Source organism: Acipenser ruthenus, chromosome 4, assembly GCF_902713425.1.
Source record: "Acipenser ruthenus chromosome 4, fAciRut3.2 maternal haplotype, whole genome shotgun sequence".
Lineage (NCBI taxonomy): Eukaryota > Metazoa > Chordata > Actinopteri > Acipenseriformes > Acipenseridae > Acipenser > Acipenser ruthenus.
Window position 1 is genome coordinate 22,479,963 of NC_081192.1, and position 22,944 is coordinate 22,502,906.

Sequence of the window (22,944 nt, forward strand, 5' to 3'; positions counted from 1 at the left end):
GGCAACAAGGCACCTGGTATACTGCAGGTGACTCTGTAAACAAAGCAATACTCTTGTCCAGGTTGCACCCCTATGGTGATACTTCAAAGGCTGTTTTAATGTGTGCTCTACCATTTTTTTGTATTTTGTTTACAACCATGTTGCTACCATATTGATTTGTTTGCAGACTTTCCCCTCTGAACTTCCCTCCAAGTCGATCAACTCAACTTCCTCGTAATTCACAGAGGGGGCATGTTGTATTTAAATTAGGGAGGGAATCTACTGTACTCCCTTGTAGTTGACCAAACAAATTGGACAAACTTCCCTGAACTTCCCCCAAATAAAAGTAGGGGAAGATGAAAATAAACAAACCAGACATCTACGAAGATCGAAACCAATAACATAAAAACGGAAGAAAAAAAACATAACATTGACTATATATTAGTTATAGGTTATATATACACACACACTAGGCCTGCTCCGATTAACAGATTAATTGGACCGATTAATCAACTAAAGAGTTGATCACAGATTAATTTTCTTTTTAAATTTAAAAATCGTGCAAAATTCTTATTTTTTTTTTATAGAAAATAAAATCAACCAATAGAAGATCTGCATTTTCTCCACAGCAGTCCAATCATAAGTGAACAGAGGCGGGACATTAACCAATGGGTAAGTCAAAGATTGCTCTGGTTTTGCAGCTGTCCAATCATTAGTGAGCAGAGACGGGAATAAATATGCTACAGTGCACAGTGTAAGAATAGCTGAATTTTGCGGGATATTGCTAATATTATAGAGACCGTTATAGAGAATTATATTGAGAACTTCAAAATAATATTTTGAATTGCTTTTTACAAATTAAAAAAATTAAAAAAATGTCAGGCAATGGAGACATCGTAGCCCATTTTATTACGAATCAATTTTTTAGCAAAACTGGAGATTGTTAAAACAAAAGGGAGGTATACACCACAAATACCTGAATTGACACTTCCAACATTCAAATTATGAAAGGTATCCGTGGCTTACCGGTAGCTGTCAATTAAAAAAAATATATACTGCTGGAACTGTCTTTTGTTCAGTACAGAAAAGGCAATATGGAACAGCACTGTCTACAGCAATCTGGGATGTCTATCAAAGTCAGCACAAAAACATGAGTGTTCCCAAAGTCACTTGCGAGCCACTGCAACACTCAAAACTTTGACAAAACTGGATTGATGTTCAACTGAAATGAGCAGAAGCGTAGGGATACAATATATCACAACGAGCAAGTAAGTTCACGGGGGGTGAGCTGTTTTAAATCCTCCCTGTCTTAACCGTAATGCAGCTTTAAATCCAGCTAACAAGCCTCCATCCTGATTGTAATCTTGTTTTACATCTCGCAAGCGGAGTCTCCAATAGAAACATAGGAATGTGCTGTCACTCAGTAGTTGGGGCGGGTTTAAAGTATTCAGAACGAATCAATGATAGATGCAAGTCAGGAAGGCAGGACATTGCCCAGCAACGCTGGGAAATGTATTCATTATTAATTTTGTAGTAGGTTTTATTTTTTAATGGGAAAAGGGTAAAGTCAACGTGAATTGATTAACCATTTTCACAGTTTTTCGGTGTTTATTGGCTAGCCACCGATTTCATTTTTTTTGTATCGAGGGTGTTTTATCGGGTTTTATCGGTTAAAACCGAAAATCAGAAGCCACTAACTATAATATAATACACTGATGTTCAGTGACATTTCTCAATGCTAACAGAGCACTAGCCTTCATGTGGTGTAATGCACCAGTTTCAAAAACCTTCTATAACGATTACAAAATAGAAAACTGTTTCCAGCTACTTTGTAACAAGTAGCACAAACATCTTTAGGGGAATGTAACTAAAGTGGTATTATAACAAGACATTGTTCAAGAACTTGACAGGACACATTAACCACAACAGCTTACCTTTGTAACTGCACCAGAAATTACCAGAGTCGGTTTAGGTGGACTGTGAAGAAAAAGAGAGGGAAAGTTAAATGCACACATGTATTAGATATTTTCTAATGTGAAGTGAATGAACCAATCATCTCTCAATCCAAACAGCCACCTCTTTGTAGCCTCTTGAACTGTTTGGTTTGTACATTCCTGTCTTCAGTGTGGCTTTTACTACATAGCTGTTGGAGCATTTTATTTAGAGATAAATTAACGGATTAAGAATTAGAAAAGGTTTTAGAATTTAGTCCACTGAATGAATTCAGTATTGGGACAATTTCTGGTTGACTGTGGGAAAGGAGGAAACATGGGGAGATGCCCTGCTGGTAAAGTACCTTTGATCTCTACATCCTCCAGAATTGCAGGACAGAAGCTTAACTCTAGAAACAGGTTTTATGGGTTTTTTACAACACTTGTGTCCTGCTGTAGGAGTTACAGGGAAATAACACTTCTGACCAACATTTCGTTCCCACAGTAGAGACTTCAAAGAAACTGTTCGAGATCTTTTTCTGACTGGTTTAAAGAAAAATCATGATGTCACTGACCTGAAAGACTGCATTTAAACTGAAAATATTGAAATGTTCTTTGTATTGCTCTGATCCGTGTTTGGAGAGAGGATACCTGCAAACTCTTGTCACCATTTAACCTATAGTTATCTGGACTCGAAAAGAAGCAGCCCGCGACTTCTCTTTCGTTTCTTTCGTTTCTTCTTTTATTGCTTATCTCAACAATAGCCAAGCAGAGGAAACTAACTCAGAGAAACCACAAACATACTTCCCCTGGAGAAAAAAAAAAAAATAAATCAGGAACTTTGAAATGATTATAAAACTCAAAACGCCCACGGAGTCAAGTCCAGGTATCTCCCAATAGCCAATGTCTGGAAGAAATCAGAAATGACGTATCTAACTAGATTGATGGATTAATTATTTTTGGCTTACACATGCACACTTGTTCAGCTTTTTTTCCCACTTTTAATTGGTGTCTATAAGTTCGTAGAAAATAGTATTTAAGTAAAGGTGGACATACAGCTGTTAAAAGTTGGAACCAACTGTGGGGTGCGGCAGTTCCAAATGAAAAAAGAAAACACACACACCTGTCAAATTTATGGAAACAAAAAAAACAAAACAAACAACAACAAAAAAACATCCGATTAACTAGAAAGTCCAGATAAAATGTATTCAGCACAGTGTACCCAGAGTTCCTGCTGGCAGCAGTATTTATGATGCTAGTCAGACCTTCTGAAACTGTAGAGTGGAAGAAACTTCCAGATCTTCTTTTCCATGTTGGATTTAAATAGCATTATTTTGATATGCAATGTTTGGATTATAAATTCAGTACGGAGAATCCACAATGTTGATGATTTAAATTGCAATTGAACAGACGAATTGATGATGAATAATGAATTTGGCCAGAGACCTTGTCTGTGGGTGCTGACAGCTATCCTCAATGTTGGCTGACTAGCGAAAACACGATGACATCATGTAGTCTAGTTCCGCGGACAGGAAGTGGCTCGTAGGGCCACCTCCCCCGAAAGACAAAGTCGTCAAATCATGACTGGAAAAAAGATGATAAATGGTTAACGCAACAACTGCAGTGGCACAATGCCACCACATTTCTGGTTTATTTCTTATAATTCAATTCAAAAGGTTGTGAATTATCATGGCAATAGGGCTGTTAATTAATGTTTTTCATACTGCAAATAAAAGGACCCTGAGATGCCTTTGACCTCTGGAAATTTTGGCTGTACAGGACTGTAAAAGGTACAAAGACGTTTAGCTGTTTAAATATTAAAATAAAATTCATAAGTCTAATTATTTTTGTCTAACTTTGTCTAACTTTAAATTAATGTATTTGTCTTATTTGTTTTCACAGTTTTAATCTGCCTTTATTCTGCGTCGTCTGTCCCTTTTTCTCCCGAGGCTGCTGGTCTTCAGCAGTGTTTTAACTTAAGCTCAGTAATATCTTGCTGTGTTCGGCATTTTTTCTTTTTGTTAATTTACCGACCACTACTTCCTGTTTGGGGTAATCAGTTATTAAATATACCGTACAGTATATTTGTGTTATTTTAATATTATTTATATAGTATTTTGTATTATAATTTTTTTAATCTTGTTGATAGCCGCGTCAAGCTGGACAGTGCTTCTACCACTGAGGTTGGCCCCCTGGACCTCAGCCCCTCACCTGCATTTTGGCCACCAGCTGCCACTGGGAAATACATAAACATAATGTTTTTGTGTAAAAGAGAAAAGAGAAAAAATACATGACCTGAAATCAAATGAACTGAAGCACAATCTCGTAAATGCATCATTATATTACAGACTTAATAAAAGTGCAAATGCAATGAAAGTGAAACATAACGTTTCTGTTTTGCAAAACAAATAATAAAAATAATACTAAATTTACTATTTAAGAGCACAGTATATATACAGTTCTGGCAATGTCTAAATCAGATTGGCAGATTTTACCTGAATTGAAGTCAAAGTAGATGCTATAGTAACTTTAATTTCTTACCTGTTGTGTTATTTTCAGGTATGCGTTAAAAAGTGGTACTCCGGGTACTGCGCTTGCTCACGTACGCCTAAACAACTTCCGCTAAGAAAGCTTTTTTTAATTGAATTTATCACTTTTGCGCTTTTTTTATGTATTTTTCCACCATTAAGAAAATAGTATGCAAATATTTATCATATGCAATACACTGGGTTTTGTACATTTTTTTATGTATAATTAATGGTAAATGTACCTCTTTAGACAATAGGAAAATACCCATCAGATCGCAATTGATTGCACAAAATATGAAATTGTACCACTTTCTGCCATTACATGAGTCAAGTTGTGGTACGCATACCACATTGACAATGTACCACTTTCTAAAACTACACCGGCTCTATAGTCCAGATCACGGCTTCTATCAAAGTGAAAAACAACATCCACAAACTTGAACTTAAAGCTTTTCTATAAACTTCAGGTACATTCAAACAGTATTCCAATTCCAATTCCAAAAGAAAAGAAGATAGTGACAGACAAGTTGAAAAAGGCAAATAGAATAAATCTAGCTAGAAAAAATAAATGAAATAAAATGTCTCTGTTAGATGCTGTGCACTTGCGAAAGCATGCTTGGAACTCTGTCAGTCAATGCAACGTTGCTTCAAAAAAGCTGGGTTTTCTGTAGCTGAGGAGGAGAGTGCTGACAAAAATACAACAGAAACTGAAACTCTGACAACACCACAATTCAGCTGTGTCACCTTGGGGACCAGGACGCTCTGCCTGAAACAGATGCAGATGACGTAAGTGTGCATGCTGCGTTTAACACTGTGGCGTGCTATGGAGCAGCTTCCAGATATAAAGCCGGATTGGGATTTATTTTTAGAAAATCAACGACAAAGTTTGCCGTTCCATACTTGCAAAAACAGACCGTCCAGATGCATATCACAGAGTTCTTCGCTGCAGTAATGTAGCCTACCTGTACTGTACATTTCTGCACTTACTTTTTATTACATTCATAGATTTTAACACAATTTTTTTTATATTAGTATAATGAGTGTCTTAATAAAGATTTAACCGCATACACGCGTGTTGGTTTTGATTACTATACTGATGATTGAGGGACATTTTGAATGTTAGGTTATTGTGTGGGAGTTTATACCGTCCATCTAGACAATGTGGGGAAGCTATAAAAAGGCCAACAAGATGCTCGGATATATTGTGAAAAGTGTTGAATTTAAATCAAGGGAAGTAATGTTAAAACTTTCGACCCAGGGGACTTTTTCGACCTGAAAAAAGAAACAAGGACCAGGGGTCACAAATGGAGATTAGATAAGGGGCATTCAGAACAGAAAACAGGAGGCACTTTTTTACACAGATAATTGTGAGGGTCTGAAACCAACTCCCCAGTAATGTTGTTGAAGCTGACACCCTGGGATCCTTCAAGAAGCTGCTTGATGAGATTCTGGGATCAATAAGCTACTAACAACCAAACGAGCAAGATGGGCCGAATGGCCTCCTCTCGTTTGTAAACTTTCTTATGTTCTTAGATTCTCGTGCTGTTAACCTTGAAAGTCTCCAAAATACTGTTTACATGAGCAGAGAACAGTTTCACGAGAAAGAATCCGTGTCATCGTGTGTGACGTAAATGGTCATTAAAGATCTGATTTGCTGATGGATAGTGCCTGCTTTTTTAATACTTTGGTTTTGTCATCCACATTGCTTTTCACACATCATTTGGGGGGGAGGGTGGGTTATATCTTTATTAATAATAAACTGGGCCAAATCCAAGTGGTGGTTGAACAGGCGTTTAGCTATTGCAAGGGAGGGGCGGATATTACTTAAGCGTACTGAAGTGAACCATGAGTTTGTTCCCCAAATTATTACTGCCTGCTGTATCCTGCACAGTCTGTGCCAGGACCGTAAGGAGGTGTTCAGGCAAGCAGAGGAACAGCTACCTCAGCCTCCAGCAAGAATTGCACAACAGTGATATGAAGAGGGTCCTGCTATTAGAGATATGAAGAGGGTCCTGCTATTAGAGATGCACGGCTATCTATTTTTGTAACCCGACGGTGTACTTTTATTTGGTATCACATTTTTGTTTCTATCTCTTTATACCAAATATAGCATCCTCATACTTGTATGACTGCTTCTGCTTAATAAATAATTGGAATATTGAGTAGTATTGTTGATTTCCAAGAAATAAGTAGCGAAAATTCCATACCACATTTTATTTTGAGAGTGAGTTAAGCAATGTTTGTGTTGTGCATTGTATCAAGCTGCCTCATCACATCCTCTTCCCTTATGGATATTAACACCTAAGTCTTTCATCGCTACAATGGACGTAAGTGAAGGATGGACACAGGTTTTGCTCAGACATAAGTAACTAGAAGAAATTGCACTGGAGTATAGTTAAACACATTTAAACCTAGTACTTAGTACTACTTTACAATAAAGACGTTTGGACAGTTGTTTGGAAAGCTATTTCCAAGTGTATTCTGAAGTACTGTACAGTAGCTGTAACCACATGAATTCACAAGCCATTATGCTTATGCAAAGTTCTAGGGAAGTCAGAAAAAGTGGGGTTATCTACAACATCAATCTGATAAAGAAAATACTGCAAACAACATTAATTTCCCTGCTGCCATCTTTGGAGCATGGTAACTTACGTATTCCCATGTGACTTTTATAGCAGCTTTAGGAAAGGACTTGAATGAGCCAATTAACATTTTCATGAGAAACTGTTTACATGTATAAGTGGGCGCTGACTTCATAAGCATTTCCTGGAATCTCACAGGAAATTGAGACTGTCACTGTAAAATTCTGGAGACCGTTTTTTGGGACATTTTCACGAGCTTTCCCTGCCAAGTTTCACGTGCATTGTCCATTCACGTGAAACAAACCAACACGTAAACCGGCCTATTGCCTGGAACAGAAACACAGAGCTGAAGTTCTGTTGCAATCTTACAATGTCATAGTAAAGCACTTAGAAAATCTGAAACCGGTAGCTGAGGAAAGGTCAAAATCAAAAGCGGTTTTAAAAAACAGTAACATCTACAAAGTTTATTTTAAATGTAATGTTCTTTGATGAAATTCTCTCCACTTGCCAGATTCTCTCTAAATTTACAAAGCGAAGGTGCCGATTTGTCACATGCTTTGTCTTGTGTTGAAGCAACGCTTGCAGAACTCAGTCGTAGTAAAGGTGAAAAACCTGCATGCAAAGAACTATGTGTGCTGTTACAGGAAAATGTGAGAGATGAGATTACAGGGCTGGAATTCAGAGCAGTTACTCTTAAAGATGTCAAGAGGGGCACTGCATTATTTAAATTGCACAAAGATGTGTATATGGAAGAAATTAAAAATTGTATCAGACAGATTTGACGATTTACTCAAAACTAGACATCCAATTTTTGAGCTGCTGCTTGAAGGTGTTCGACCTGGCAGCATGGTCTTGTAATGCAGAGGCATTGCAAGTGTTTGGTAATGAGGACCTGGGCACTTTCCTTGATTAGTGTTCAGGACTTTTAGGTGTGCATGTAAATGCTAAGGAAGTCTTTTCTGAATGGAATGGACTTAACCCTTTAAGGACCGGGATCATGTTAACATGATCATACTGAAGTGGGCTTCTAGGACCGCGATCGTGTAAACACAATAAAAAAAGCACTTCGTTTTGATGACTTACAGGGCCACCGTACTTTGCAGTACAGGCTTGAAGCACATATCAATGGATAGGGGAGGGACTGATGTTCACTTCCTGTCTAAATGGCAGAGACAGTTTACAGCAGCCCAGCAGAGACAAAAAAATAAAAAAAACATCACAGGAACTTGTTTAGAGAAAATAAAAAAGGGGAAACACTGCAAATCCAACGTATTTATAAATTATTCTGTCTCATGTGTTTTAATATATATGTTTTTACAACAAGAAACGAGTGGATATAAGCATATACTATTTCATGAATTAAATGTATCAGGCACATTTTTTCCCCCTTATTACTGATAATAATTGAATGAATAACTATTATTTTACTTATAAATATTTATTTTGAGAAAATAAAAAATTGAGAGTAGTGTCCATTATTGCTTATAAATACCCTGAGAATAAATGTGTATTATGTCATTGCAATCACTTAGGTGAAACAATGTCTTGTAATTTGGCCAAACATCAATATTTTTCAACAGAACTTTCAGGAAGTATTGCAAGGTACCTCGGTTCATAGAATAACACGTTTTATTACATGTAGCTCGGAGCAGAATCATAAGAAATTGTGTTAAAAAAAACAAAAAGTTTGTATGATTTCTGAAGTACTTTATAATGTTCCCCTGAGTGTTCTGAAAAAAAACAACACCATTTCCAAGATGCTACTGTAAAAAATAGATTGAGTGAATTTTTATAGGAAGAGTCAACTACAGCCAACAAACGCCTGGTCCTGGGGGAGCATCCCACTGAAAAATGCTTGGTCTAGAAAGGGTTAGGTTTAGGGGTCTTGGGCATCTAGAAAAACTATACTAATGTTTTGCATTGTCAGTTAGGCGGCTTTCTGAGTCTCAAAAAAACCCTCAGGAGAGAAAATCAGAGGTTTTGCACTTTGATTCCAGTATAGATGAGTGAGAGGCTACTAGTGTCCACAAGACTAAATAATCTGAAGCAGTCAAAATAGGAAATTTACCTGGAAAAGGAGTGCCCACAGGCAGTGAATGTATTCAAACCTTTACTCTGCTATAACCTTAAAAAAGCAAAGTGAATCATTTTTGTTTCAGCTAGATTGTTTTGTAACTACAATAACTAATAAAAAGTGTCAGTCACATAAATTATTAATTATTATTAACTGTGTAGTGTGTTCTGTTGATTAATATTCAGATGCAGAGTTCAGCTGTTTAAAAAATGAACACAACATGATAAGTGAAACAATTCAAATAACTGATTTTTTTCTTTACAAGTGACATCATTGATGGTGTTTGCAATCACAATGAATATACAACTTAATTAAAGAAATACAAAAGTTATTCAAAATTGCTATATAAATCCCAAATTTTGCTACACATTAGATTTTTAATTGCTATACAATGAAGAAAGTTATTTCCATCCCTGTTAAAAAAAAAAAAAAAATTATATGTGTGTGTGTGTGTATATATATATATATATATATATACACACACACACACACACACACACACACGCACACTGACTAATGATATAATGCAACCGAAAACAACTTTAAATAATTTATAGTTCTGGTAGCCGTTAAAAGCTGCTTTTACCTTTCTTTTTGACCTCTATTGTACAGAATAACGGATCTAAAATGAGTAAGCTGGAGCAAAACAGTTTTCAAAGATATATAAAAGGGTTTGAAACAGGGTAAGATTTTGAAGATTCCTCTGCTTGCCTGTTGAACATGAAGTGGCTGAATTCAGCGTGACAGTGACATAGTGTCTCACAGCCGTCTTGGAATTAATCTCCCAAATGCCTCGTCTTAGCTCTGATACGAAGAAGAAATAACTAATTCCCTGGGATGGCTAGGCCCTGCAATGTAGACTACACCACTGAATCCTTAATGATGACAAACCCATGCACTGTGTTACTCAGGAACACTGCCATACAGGCAGAGCTGGCATGAGAAATAAAGATGATTTGAAATAAGGTTCAAGGCTTGAAGTAAAGGATGAAGAATGTCAATGCCCCTGTGGCAGGGTGAAATCTCTGCCGGTGCACAGGTGTGTTTGTGTGTGGGGAATATTGGGTTGGGAGGGGGTTAAATTCCTCCCTGTCAGAACATGTGGGAATAACAGGTGCAGGTGTATAAAAAGGGGTAATCACAGGTGTTAATGTCAGAGTTAATGTCGGCGTTGGTGGATGTTAGTTTTGCTGTTCTGTTTGTATTGTGCGTGAGTTTTTGTATAGACCTTCTTTGTTTTGGCCCTTGTGCCTTTTGATTTGTTAATGTGTTTTGTTCTGTCCACTGTCTTGGTTATTAAACAGGCGGGACAGCACTTCACTGCAGCTTTCTAGTCTTTCAGTCTCTCTTCCTGCCGGTAACACCTTGGCTGTGACGTTACCTTGTCACATATGGTGGGATAGAGCCCCATGGAGACCCAGAGCAAGACTGCAGTTTAATAAAAAATGAAAAGAAATGGAAAAGGAAAGCATGAAGGAGAGGCAGTGGCGGTTAAAGGAAGAAGGGGCTCTGTGGTGCGGAGCTTGGGCACCTGCAGGACGTATATCCGCTGCCAGCATTGCCACGGCTGGAGTGCCCCGCACCGCTGCCAGAATTTCCGCTCCAGTGTGATCACTGCTGGAGTGCTCAAGATCTCCTACAGCTGGGCAGAGGGATAAACGTATTTGTCAAAATAGTTAAACCATCATTAAATCTCCCTAGAGTCCTATGGCAGGTAGCTGATACAGAAGGGTATGATACATTTACATTAGATATTCATTAGTCTAAAAGACGTGTCCATTTTTATCTGACGTGTCAATTTTTATCAGACATCTTGAGTACTTGGTGAATAAGTACACCTGACACTGTTCTAGAGTTAAAAATCCCTGTGCACTGTTGTGGTTTTTACAACTTTCTCACAACCTGCAGTGTGTTTGGGTTGCTGTGGGAATTTACTGCCACTGAAAGTCAGCTTTATTTATCAGGCAAATCTCCCTTTGAAAAATAATTGTTTCAGGCAGGAGGGCAATTGACTGGAAACCAGTGATGCAGTCAAGACCTGATATGTTGAGATTGAGACCGGATACTTCTGTCTCTGTGTGTGTGTGTGTGTGTGTGTATCATGCTTGGAAATTCTGGCCTGCGATTGGTTAAATCCTCATCAGTGACGCAAAAACACATTTAACTAGTTCCCTCCCATCCTTACACCACCAGGCAATAGTCTCCATCTGTCATGTGATTGGTTCACATCACTGTCAGTCCCGCCCATTTTCAAAGGAATGCCCTCCACCTCCACTCCTTAACAAGATAAAATGGCTGAATGAAAAAAACTGACTTACACATGAAAAATGAATTACAAAACATACTACAAAAGAAAGAATAAAACTTGCGGTATAACTTCAAAAACATTTTCTGTTATTTATTTATGTTGTTTAGTTATTTACTTATGCTGCATCAACTATATTTAAAAAAAATACTGTAAAGCCACAAATGTGTGACGAATCACGCCCATAAAACCTATTTTGATCCAGAAATGTTGCCGACCTGTTGCACTGGTGGTAGTATATTACTTCATTATATGTACAGCACTAAAATATTTGTGCCAGAAGTGTTTAGGTTTTTTTTTCCCCATACGCAAAAAAACGCATAATAAAAGGCTCACAAATATTTATGGCTTTACAGTGTATAAAGTCATATTTACAATTCAACCTTGCCTCTCATTATTAGCCTCTCGGGCGGCTTCGGGCATTAAGTAATAAAAGCCATTATATTGCTCAGAATCCAGGCAGAGACAGCATAGCAGCATAGGGGCGTGGCCCCTGTGTATGTTTTTATTTTACAGCAAGACGTTACAATATGTAGCATGTTAAAGAAAAATATCCCAGGAGTAGAATGTTGTGTAGACCTTACTTTACCCCAGTGAATTAACTACAAAATAAAAGGATGCCAAATAGCGATTCAAGTTAAACATTGTTTTGTTTATTCCCGAAATAAACAGTACATTCCTTGCCATTGCCGTTTCTTCACAGTAAACAGTGGCCACAGACACGTTTTCATAGTAATAACATGAGGTTTACTTGTGCCTTTTTGTAGCTGAACAAGCAAACAAAAACTGAAATTTAACTTTAAACACTCAAAAAATATTAGTTCGAATATTCAGATATTTGTCCCAGCACTAATTTTTATATATCACTTTAGTGACATTTAAAAAAAAAAAAAAAAAAAAAAAAGCTATTCATTTCATATTGGGCTGACATTTCTCTGCATTCATTTCTGAGATCTGACCACTGAGCCAGTCTTTAAAACTGTAAACTGTTTCCTAATTTAAATGAGGGTTACCTAATAACGACAAAGCAAAATATTGTATTTGCTAGCTTTACATACAAGCTGTACACATGTAAAATAACTGGCTTACCTTCAAAAGGAAGAAGTTCCCCACATGTCTGACACCTTTGTGTGGCAATGCTTGCACTTTGCCTTCCATTTATTATTTCTCACCAATTTAATAACTGATGAAGGCAAATTGGACGACAACTGGCTGCTTGGACGCTATTTTAATCCTTAAGTGTTCAAACACGTGACCACATTTACTAATAGTAATATTGAAGCAGTAAAAAACTTGAGGGGGTCTGAATTTGTTGCAGAAACCAAAACTTTTTATAGTTGCAGCAATTTTTAATGTGCCTACACTGACTTTCTATTTAAAATCGGTAATTTTATTGCTAAATATTACTGAATAATAAACAAACAGAAAAGGAAAAGTCACGCTCACAATCTCTTTTGCTAGTCTGGGATTGGTACGCCTTCTAATCTCTCATCTCTCCAGTGGTCGTCTTTTCTCGTCACTATGGTTTTACCCATGGTAATTGTGTGGTCTATGTTGAGAGGACGTTAAATGCTACTACAGTGTATTTTACATTTTTTGTAATTGAACCATTTATTTTGTCATTAATAACTGTTTATGTATATGAGTGCGTGTGAATTTTGAAAAAAAAAATACATAATTTTTTATTTGGGTAAAAATGAGGAATAAGATAAATCGAGTCAAGACCAGACGTGTCAAGACCAAGACCTCAAAATTTGATCTCGAGTCCAAGACCAGGTCTCGAGGCTCCATCTCTGCTGGAAACTGGATAGCGACATTGGGGTTTACTTTGATAGTTGAGTTTTTGTTTCATAATATTATATTGATCTGTCCTTCTGGCAGCGAGACTGCTGAATTGTAATAGTTTCTGTGGTAAGATTGCATGCCTTGCTTGTGAAATGAAGCGATTATGTACTCTTAACTAAGCACAGCTTGCTCAGTTTAACCTCGCCAACTCGTTTTGCACACACTAAAACCCAGCTTTAGTAGAAAGGAGGCCAACTGGCCAGTTTTACGCACACAATTGCTGGTTGAACAGTTTTTTTTAAAATCAAAACTAAGCTTTTAACATGCATTCCATAAGTAGTAAAACTGAAGTTGCTGTAATCATATCTCATAACCTTGTAACTCACTGTCTTAGTTCAGATAAACATTTACCAGCATTTTTGGCACAAGGATATTGACTTTTACACATAGTGTAGCAGACTTTATTGAATGTAAATAAATAATAATGATGGACAGCACTGTATGTGGAGTTTCACACAATAAAAGATGAATGTGTAGTCCTAACACAGTCTAGTATGAATAAGCCTTTATCAATGACTTGAGCTATTCCAACTAATGCTGTATTTTGTTCTATAGGCCCGGTTTCCCCAATTATACTGCAATTTAAAATGTAGAAGCATACTGCTGTATGAGCATGCTGTCTGCCTAATGGGAGATATATCAGTTCTTATTAAACTTTTAAAAAAAGGTTCAAAGGCAGGAAAAGAGGCAAGTTAAAAATGGTTCATATTTAAAGTATTTAAGAGATTACTGTTTTATACTGTAGACATAATAGATGGTAAATCAAAGTCTGCATTAAACAAAAATGCAATACAATCCAAAACAGAATTATGATTGTATTGTCTGCACAGTGCATTGTTTAACTCCCAGTCAAGTACCAGTAGGTGCATCGGCCTTAGGGTTTTATTGAATAGTAGGTGTATGCTCAATCAAGGCAAAATGTACCAACTCCATCTTTTCGTCACCTGTGATGAAGAAATTCTTTTAAATTCCTGCAGATGGCAGCATCAGACCTGACCGTGCTCACTATTTAGTAGCTCAGGACAACAGTTAGCATTCTTAAAGGTTTATGGTGACATTTAATTATTAGGAAAGCTAGAATAACAAAAACATTTGTAATATATGCATAGACCTTAATAATACTACTGTACATCATACATTCTTGTAATACCCCTGAATGTAAAGTGATAATACTATTGCTCGTGCAGAGCGGTGCCGGCTTTCAGTCTAACCACCGCCCACACCTGAAAGCCGACTGACTGCTCGCGTAAAACCAACAACGTGAAGTAATGGCTGGCTCTCCAAAGAAAGACTTAAGTTTGTCCAAAAGCAAGAGAATCCGAACATCTGAACACCATAAAGAAAACAGTCTTCAACGTTCGTCTACTGCAGTCCTACCTGTCAAAAATCAGCGAGTCACGGGCAATAGAAACCATACCCACCACGTAGCTCGATAGTATTAAAGCAGACTTTGTCTTTTAATTAAAAAAAACAAGGCGTCTCTGAATACGAGCCCAGCACCATTATAAGAGTCCTGTGCAGCATAGATAGGCACTTAATAAAAAATAAATTTAAAAAAAACTACTCTACCTCAGTTTTCCAGAGTCCCTCCTCAGTGTTCAAGCAGACCCTAGATACCCTTATAGCTAAACAAAAGTACCTGAAAAAGCTTGGCATGGGACACAGACCTACGTAAGCAGAGCCACTGTTAGATGAAGACATTCATTTGCTGTACATGATAGGCGCACTTGGATTCCACTCTGACAGCTCTGCTCCACATTTATTTATTTATTTTTTTAAAATAGCATTTCACCTCAAATACAAGTGAACAGTACTATCTGCTTGGGGGGGGGGGTAGACAGGAACGACTACCTTGAATATCACAAACATAAGACGCATATTTTTCAGACTCCAATACATACAGTCAGCACTCGCATATCCGACCCTATAAAATTTTAACTTCAGTGACGGTTATAAGTGCTTGATGCATATCTGATTATTTCATTTTGGTCCGTTCCAACCGTAGTCCGTTTTTCAGGGAACACAAAACAGATACAATGTCAAAACATACATAGCTGAAAGGACTGTTTTAAAATAAGCAGGCTTCCATTTAGATGTACTGTAGTTGGTTTTGTTGGTACGGTATTATATTTTCAACAGAAGTAGCAGGGCTCTCCCCAGGCCCTAAAAAGGAAGTAAAAAGGTTACCGTTTTTTTTTTTTTTGTGAACAATAACCCAGTCAAATCGTAGAGTGCCTAAATAAAGCACGGTAATTTACCATAATAAAAAACAGTAATGAAAAAGAAAATGTAGAATATAAAAAAGCGCAACCAGAGATAGTCAACGAAAGACAACACATTATTCAAATTCTTTGTCGTATTATATATTTAAGGTAAAATGCAAGTTTATTTTTCTGTTAAAAGTGCTCCTGGCTATAATGTTCTGCTGCCTGGCTGCACAGAATTCCTGGGGAGAACCCTGAGTAGTATTTTAATTCAGAACGATATGATTCTGTAAATATCACTTGCCAAAAGAGAAGACATGCACACTAATACAGTACATACTTTTAAATCCGGTACGCATTGTAGCAGTATGTAAAATTCCCCATTAACAACCCAACAGCAAAATGAAATCAAAATGCACAGAACTGTGTAAAACGTAAAAGACAATGCAATTTCGCAAAAGATTAAAAAAAAAAAAAAAAAAAAAAGTTTCCAGAATTAATAGTATCCAAAGTCACTAGTCAGTATTCAAAATTGCACAATATAGTGCTTGATAAGGCGTAATGTCACAGTTCACTTACAAATGAAGATGCACAAAAGCAACTAAAGATCACAGATTTAAAAAAAATAAAAAAATACATCACAGTATCTAAAACTGTTTAATGATCAATTTTTACATTTCATCAGGTGAAATTGGAGGAAGCATTGTGTAACTGCACAATAGAAACCAGATGGATTTGGCATGCGGAAAAAAAAAAAATGTAGGCCCTAATAAATTGTAACATGAAGAGGCGGGCTTTGTATCAGAAAACTGGTGACTCCCTGGTAATACACATTGAACCAGCCATGCCATTTATATTAGCATATCGTTTTTATAGTTGGAACAGATTTCTAAAACTGTGAGGGTTTGACATTATTCCTGTTTTTCCACCATAAACAATTTAGCATAAGATATTCTTAATATCATCTCTATATCATGTATCCTCTTTTACTATGAAGTCAGGAGCTTGGAGTTACCCAGCTCTACTGTGCTGCTTTACTTTCAAAAGGCTTTAAATGCTTGATAACACCAATTACTCCGAGACTCATTATATTAATTCACCTACATAAAAACTCAATTTGAATGGTTGTAAAAACAAATTTGATTGCTTAAATTTGAAAAACCTAGGATAAGACATGATTTCATTGTAATGCCATCTTTTAAAGGCTTATATTACTGTATAGTCAGTACAGCCAACATAATTATCTTGAGTCCATGGATTTATAAGGCCAAGTAATAACTACACGGATTAAGTATTAATAGACCTATTAAACAGATATAACCAGCTGAAATTGAAGTCAGAAAATATTTTCAATTTTCAGTGTCTATTTTCTGAATTATGACAGGTCTTAAAGACCACATTTTCTAATTAAATTCACCCCAGACAGCAAGTCACTCTTTAGTTCATCTTCGTAAACTACCTAGGGGCTTGAGCTTAATTCAGATGGCTGTCGTCCAATCTCTTCCAAAAGTGAGGACCACATTTCCCACAGCTCAACCAGGATGAAACCAAACCTATGCATGTGCACATTTTACAACTGGTTAAAGACACGTGGTAGCATTTCCTAAACTGTTGTGTAACCACTGATACAGGGGGATAGGTGACAAAGCAGGGCAATGCCCTAACTTCTAATGCCCTTCAAATGGCCTTGGTTCAGATCTGGCTCTGGTCAATTGAAACAACCATTCCAGTGACATCCATCCCCTATTACAGCTGCAAATAAAGATTTAGAACCATCAGTAACGGGTCATTCTGTGACAAATCACCCAACAGTTTACACCCCACCATTTCCGATTTACACCAAACTTGGTTCTTGGAGTTGGTTCAGGCAGACAAGCTCAAATTGACATTTTTAGATAGATCAGGTAAAGGGGTTAAAAGTTAGAGAGGTCAAAATGCGGTTGATGGTTTACCCCTCCCCTCCCCTCCCCTCCCCTCCCTCTCCCTAAAACAGTTTTCTTGTCAGTCAGTCAAACATGTTACTGTCTAATATCTTTATTTCTGTTGCCTGGCATTACAACGTATGCTACACAAATAACTGGCACCAGCTTGTTATTTTGTATGCCACCTACACATCGAACCATTCTGTTCCTTTTTGGCAAAACTTGAATTATAAAGACCCAGTCAGACACAGAAACAGCCAGGAATTATGACAGCACAGATTATCATGTACAGTATCCAAATGAGAATTAAGCAAATAGCTTTTGAAATATTTCCAAGCGTGTTTTTTTTTTGTTCCATGGTAGCAAATAAAACAGTAAAAAGTCATATTGACCTTAAACTGATAAACAGAAATGTTTTCCTTTTATTCCACTGCTTTTTGGTGTCACCTGGGCTTAGTTGTTTTTCTCACTGTAGGGTGAACAGTACCCTTGGTTTTAATGAGCTTCCACTGTTGCCAGTGCCTGCCGTCTTCACCAGCAGGGACAAAAATACTTCATTTAATTATTTCCACAGACAAACACCTGGAGATGAGTCATGACCGAACTCTCAAATGCCTCTTGACCATTCCTGGTTTTATTTTCCTAAAGGCCTGACTGCACAGACCCTAACTATTTTCTTAGTTCCAGCTAGCCTCTTCAGTTGTGACTGTTGGTATCCCTTTCATGTTTTCTCCTTTTTGTATTTGTAGATTTGGTTCATTTTCATATTTACAGTTTAAGAACAACTTGGTACGGACCTGAATTAGAGTTATTTTAACTTACCTATTCTTCTCGTTTAATCACTTTGTAAATCATATTCTGTTTCAGTCACCACATCCTGGAGGCTTTTAACCATTAACCTGTCCCCCTCAACCATTTTATTTCTTACATCCACTTGGTGCTGCAGTGAGAAAGGTAAATGGTTTATCTTCCTGACACGGTCAGATCACCAGACAATAACACCCTCTAATAGTCAAATATGCCTAGCACATTTATGTTTTAATAGAGAACTGCATCCTGAACAACCTAAACATATTTTAAACCTAGTTTCAGGTCTTTATACTACTGTGCATACAACTGTATAGGACAACACCAATATCAATATTAAAATCAATAAAGCTCACAAATAAAAAAAAAAACTGTTCGCTGTGCCTGTATGCCAAGCAGTTTATGCAAATGACCCGTGTGTGTGTTTCTAGGCATAGATCCTGTGACCACGGAGAAATTAACCCTACTGGTTTGAGCGAAGGGCAGCAACAGAGGGCATCTGTTTGAAATCCTAGATTAGCCACTTACTGTGTGACCTTTGATAAAGCTACACTCTTGGGATTTTAGTTCTAACATCTCCAAAACAACAAATAAGCAGAAATTGAACCAGAATATTACATTTTGCATCTCAATGATTTCCAACAAAATGAAACAGCAAAGCAATGCTTTGAAAAAGGGGATTCCACATCTCTGTGCTGTATGCCACCAGTCTGGGGTTTACCACAACACATCACTCCTCCAAACTGAACCCATTAATCTTAAATACAAATGAAACCAACAGACAGTCTCCAGACAATGCCACTTGGATTACTTTTACAAATCTGCAATTTTTCCACCAACCATCTGCTCTCTTGTCTCTCAATAAAGTATACCTACTGAACAAAACGGAAGCCTACAAAGACTGCCTGCACAGCATGCAGGAGAATGACAAAAACAGCTGTTCTCTCTCCGCTTCATACCCGAAAACGCTTGCAGGGGCTGTCACTGTGCTGAGATGACGGCTTGGGTGCCAACTGATTAGACAATAATTGTTAGCAAAAAAAAAAAAATGCAGTGCAATGCAGTGAACCGTCGTCCCTAGGCAGATGTGATGTGAACATCACTGGCTTACAAGGACTGTATAAAGATCCTTTCTTAGCAAATACTAGTAACTCTAATATATACTGGATCTTTTAACACCTTACATACAAGTTTAAATACAGTAACCTGTTTGGGAGGGTGGCTGGAACCTAATGGCACCATTTGTTGTGCTGGAGCAATCACTGTTCCAGTTGGTGATATGGCTGCCTCATTATTCTCTCGTTTCCTAATAATGGTAGTGTCCCTTCCACCAAAAGTTGCTATCATCAGAAATGGAATGACCTATAAAAGATAAAAAAAAAGACCTTCTACAACATTAATGTTCAGTCCCCCTTAAGGCTAATTCCTGCAGCTGTGTTTGCGACAAGGTTTCTTTCTAAAAAGTAATTCAACGTCACCCGGCAGAACAGGGTCATAAACTCCATTCTTAGCAGCAGCTGTGATAGGATTTAAAATCTCTGATTAAATGCTACCTTTAAGAAGCTGCACTTTTAAAGTGCAATCTTGTTTTTCCAAGTTGGCATGGGTTCTTTGTATCTGCAAAAACACACCTGCCCCCCCCCCCCCCCCCCCCCCCCAAGATTTTGTCTACATAAGATAAGGATTTTCATTACAGGTCAAGGCTCTTTGCAAGACTAGCAAGTGAATTCCAAATGGCATCAGTAAATACATGACATTTCATTTTGGTGATATTTTTCTTAAATTAAACATTGCTTTCCAAAAGGGCAGCAAATAAAGAAAGGTCACAGTTATATTAATTACCTATAGAAACAAGAATAGAAAAGGTCTGAAGGTCCAGGATTGAAAAATTAAACCTGAACACAATGTTGTGAAATATTTCAGCAACACAGGTCTCAAACATCTTTTTTGGAAAGAGACACTTGTTTGCTTTTAAAACAGAAAAGAAAAAAAACATCCTAAAGAAACAGGGGATTGTTGTCTGGGCAGCTGAAATATACTCCTTAATGCAGTCTTAAATGAAATATGGGCAACATACAGCACCTGCCTCAGCTGTAAATACACAATTAGAGCTAGTATCATCAGATTACCATGACTGACATCCTCCGTATGTGAAAAAAAAATGCATGAAAATACAAACAGGTTCTATATCCCGATTCTGATAATGTGATAAATGCAGCAAATAAGTTACAGCTTTCCAGATATAGTATGTAGTCCTCAGTAAGCAATCATTTATTTCGCTCATGTGCTTTCAGTGTCCATGTAATGTCACCTCTTGATGTGGTTGCAAGAAATAATAAAAACAATCAAGTACACCTTTAACAGAATGTGTATATCCTTTATAATGGAAAATATGAGATCCGTGAAGCTGTGGCCAAACATTTTAGGTATGATTTAGTGGAGTGAATGTGTTAAATCAATGCACATTAAATAGAAGCACTCACTGCATCTGCATCCCCAGTGGGGGATAATAAAGACGTTTCTTGGTCATTTTCAAGTGGCATACTGTATACTATAGGTGGAAATTCAGCAGATCTTATGATCATGCATTATGTTTTCAATCTGACTGCATTATAAATACAGTGAATAATTCCCTACTGAATATGTTATCCCTTTTTCTTTACTGTCATCACCCTAGTACAAAAACAGGCTTGTTCTGCTTTGTCATTGTGTGCCTGCTGGTCTCATACAGGGCATCCCACAAACAGTACACAGGTTGCTTCAGCGCAGAATTTACTTAAACAAATACAACATTCTGGGCACAAAAACAATTATACAGAGGTCAATTAAATAATGTAATTACAGAAGTCCATGGTCCAACCTTAGCACCCTATGGAAAAGCCCGATAAATCACAGGGAGAGCTATACTACTGAACAGTTGCCTTTACTGCAATGATCCACAGCATCAGTATATGAGTATAGTCCCTGCACTGTAAAACATCATCAAGCACATACTGAACAATTTCCACTACCCGACTTCTATTACCAGCAAGGACTGGTAATAGAAAAGTTTTTGCTTACCCACTGCCTGCAAAATCCAATTGAAAATTATATCAACGCAGGCATTCACTGTCAATTTAAACTTCTAGAAAGTTGTTTTTTGTGGGATGTCTCATTTTTTATACAATGCCCAATGGGTGAGAACAAGTAATGACCTTCATCATTTGACAGCCGCTTGTAATGTTACACTGAACATTCAGCCACTGTACAGTAAGTAACTGTCACATCTGATTGTGAGGAAGGAATAAATAAATGGGAAAAAGTTACATTCATCAGACATGAATGGCATCCAGTAATATTTCCATATGCTTTCTTTTATGCTGTATGGAGAACTCATTTCATGAAAAGGTTCACCTTAATCACATTCCCAAATGATGTTTTATTCTCCCACTGTTCCAACTGTTGAATATTTTATTTTATTTACTTATTTTTTTTTACAAAATATAACAGAAAATATGTGAGTTTGTTCGTCACTTACTACATTTGGCTGTGAAAATGCAATTATTTTCTATGAAGGGGTACAGCAGGAAAGGAATAACACCCTAGAAATGATACCAAAAAATATCTTACAAAGTTTTGAAGGTTTTAAGTAAGAGGTAAGTGTTAGCAGTGTCACATTTAAATATAGCAAATGCCCACTGGTTTATATAATATGAATCCAGGATCAGATACTCTCTCCATAAGAACGTCCTAATCGGGTGTATCTCTATTGGGTACGCGACTAGAGAGATATATGTAAATAGCTGCATCCACTACACTCTGCTGTGGGGGTTAATAATTGTAAAAAGGAAATGCAATTTGTATTTTGATTTGATCAAAATAAACTATGGATCTATGTGTGCATGTGTTTAATTTAGATGGATTTGTATTTTCCTTAAAGCACACATGCTTTTTTTCAATTCAGGACCAGCCTTAGCACCCTGTGGAAAAGCCAGACACTGTAGTCTAAAAAATACACTATAAAACATTAATTACATACTGAACAATTCTGACCACTGAAAATTGATAATGAATCAAAACAAACAGGGGTCCAAGTGTTTATTTTATATGCATTTGTATTTTCTCTTGCTACTGTTAAAAGTGAATTGAATTGGGTCCCCAAGTCCCACGACGATGACATTTACACTGTTTACTAAAGTCTTCTATATTTTTTGCATTTCTCACAAAGCAGACCTTGTTGAGAAGTTTCTTTGTTTGCATTTCTCAAGCTAGTCTGCACTTATGATTCAAACAGGAAATCTCCTGTAACTAGTTGCAGAAGGTTACATCATAAAGCTTGGTTAGGACGCACATTGCATTTGTTATACTGCATAATATTTATAGAACTGACATTTTCAATTTGGATTACCAGTACTGTGATGTAAATACTGCTGTACTCTGTTCTGCGGCGCCACCCGCAGGCCTAGCAGAATTATCCACCTGTGTCATCAACAGAAAGGACTGAGAATCAAACTGGTCCAAAGGAGTGTTTTGTTTGTTTTTTTTTACCTATCACAAGGCAAGCACCCTGCCAAGCTGTATTTACATAGATTTACATCTAGACTGAGTCAGCCTGGCTGGGGAATGAACCACAAAAGCTAAATGTCACTGCACCAGCATATTTAATTACAAGGACATATGTGGCATTAAACAGTATTCTTTGAGCATACAGAATTCAAATATTACATTCACCCAAGAAAGACTGCAAGGACAATGTTTATTTCTTTCAGATCCTATTCTTTCAAATGA

General features: G+C 37.1%; 1 protein-coding gene across 1 annotated transcript in view; it reads right to left on the bottom strand.

The window, feature by feature from the left end:
• LOC117399739 (death-associated protein 1 homolog) overlaps positions 1–22,944 on the bottom strand; it is a 34,819-nt gene that overhangs the window by 2,594 nt on the left and 9,281 nt on the right. The window contains exon 3 of the mRNA XM_033999106.3: positions 1,914–1,956. Within this exon, the coding sequence (XP_033854997.1) occupies positions 1,914–1,956 (43 nt within the window). The remainder of the gene's footprint in view (positions 1–1,913; positions 1,957–22,944) is intronic.